At 17.6% G+C, this 2056-nt stretch overlaps 1 protein-coding gene across 1 annotated transcript in view; it reads left to right on the top strand.

The window, feature by feature from the left end:
- The window catches only part of LOC102681170 (decaprenyl-diphosphate synthase subunit 1-like), a 28437-nt gene that overhangs the window by 14664 nt on the left and 11717 nt on the right, over positions 1-2056 (top strand). Inside the window, exon 2 of the mRNA XM_006622574.2 lies at positions 569-702. Coding sequence (XP_006622637.1) covers positions 569-702 — 134 coding nt within the window. The remainder of the gene's footprint in view (positions 1-568; positions 703-2056) is intronic.

The following is a 2056-nucleotide window of genomic DNA, read 5'->3' as shown; positions in this document are numbered from 1 at the left end:
TTTTATATAAAAATTTATAATCTATATAAAAATTAAAAAATAAGAATAATAAATAATAAATTGACAAATAAATTATTTTTTAATAAATTTAGAAAATAATTTTGAAATGATTTTTAAGAAAATTTCTTTAAAACATCCTTAAAAAATTTTATCTCAAGAACTTAACTTATTATTTAAATGAATAATTCGAATATTAAATATTAATTCAAAATTCATTTGTATTTCAAATTTTTCTTGAATTTTTTATTAAACTCCAAAATTCTATTTCTAAAATAAAAATATAAATAAAGATACAAATAAGATAAAAATCAGTTCAAATAATTTATTATTTTATATTACATTATTATATATTAATATACATTATTATATATATTATTATATATTAAAATTATTTTCCATATTTATTTGCAATAAAATGCAAATCTGAATATTATTAAAGAGAACATGTAACAATTACTAAAATAAATAGATCGGAGATAAAGAAACAAACAGAAACTGTAATTGGTTTTCTAAAGTCAGGAAAAAATTCTTTTTTCCAAAGTCAAAGTTATGTTTATTATTGTTTTAGGAACTCATCAGGAACACGATATATAAAGAGCTACAAACTATAGCGACGTATTACTTCGATGGTAAGGGAAAAGCATTGCGGCCGATGGTAGCGATTCTCATGGCACGGGCTATCAATTATCACAAGGAAAGAAAGTGAGTTATAAAAAGATGCACTTTTATCTAAATTTTCTCAAACTCATCAATAAACTTTTGATATTTCAGTTATAATTATGGAATTAATCTTCATCATAAAATATTTTTTTTTTAAATTATATATAATATTTTACATTATTTGTGGATAACTTAAACATATCCATACAGTTTAATTCAATAATTAAGATATATAAGATATTTATATTTTTGAAAAATCGATTTCAGATATTGAAAAAAATATAAATCGTTCATATTTGATTTTTGTATAATTAAATTTTGGGTCAAATGTCTAATATGTTATTTATTATGATGAAACATTGATTAAATTTTTAAATTAAACAATTAAAATAAACTTTCAGGATATGAATGATCAAAACAATCAAAAGCAATCTATGTTTCGATATATAGATTTTTATGTTATTTCGTTAATTTTAAAAATTGTTTTTGAAGATTTGCAACTATTAACAATGAATTTGAACTTTTTCAAATTTTTCAGATTTTTAAAATTCACAATATAGTAAACGATATATCAATAAATTTTTTCCCAAATTATGATCTAATATTTATAAAAATGTTAAAAATTAATAATTTAAATAATTAATAATAAATTTAACTCTCGAAATGTAAAGTAATATTTATGTTTTATTTATGTTTCATAAAATAATAATTATTTTAATGCTAATGTATTTTAATGTATCCATTATTATTTTCAGAAATCAAAATAAAAAAAAATAAAAAAACATTATAAAATTAATGTTTTTTTAATATTCATTATATTGAATCAATCATTGTAAATTAAAAATATAAATTCATATTATTAACAGTTGGAAAAATTTCTAGGAACCATTTTTTAAATTACTGAAATAATGTAAAAGTTTATATATCAAAACATATAGGTTAATACAATGAATTTTAACTTTTTTGAATGCTTATATACTCAGAAACTAATTATCAGAAACTTAATTTAAAAATTTGTCGTAATTAATATCTCATAATTATTTGATACAAAATTTAATACAAAAATTGAGAATTAAAAATGAATGAAAAATAACCTTATTTTTGACTTATTCTTTCTTCTTATCCTTTCTTAATATTGATTTGCTTATAGCTACTTACCAAACAATGCTAATTTTTATTCTTCATCATTCCTTTTCACTTTCTTATTAAATAGTAATATCTTTTTTTTATGAATTTAAACGATTTATATATTTATATTATTATACTTTGAAATATTTTTAATTTCATTATTGTATGTTTTAAAGCGTTTATCACATATATTGAGTATGAGATATTCAGTTAAAAATTATTTATAACTGAATATTAAATTATTATTATTTTTCCATTAAATAATTTT

Source organism: Apis dorsata, unplaced genomic scaffold, assembly GCF_000469605.1.
Source record: "Apis dorsata unplaced genomic scaffold, Apis dorsata 1.3 scaffold_728, whole genome shotgun sequence".
NCBI lineage: Eukaryota > Metazoa > Arthropoda > Insecta > Hymenoptera > Apidae > Apis > Apis dorsata.
This window is presented reverse-complemented; position numbering and strand designations above follow the sequence as displayed.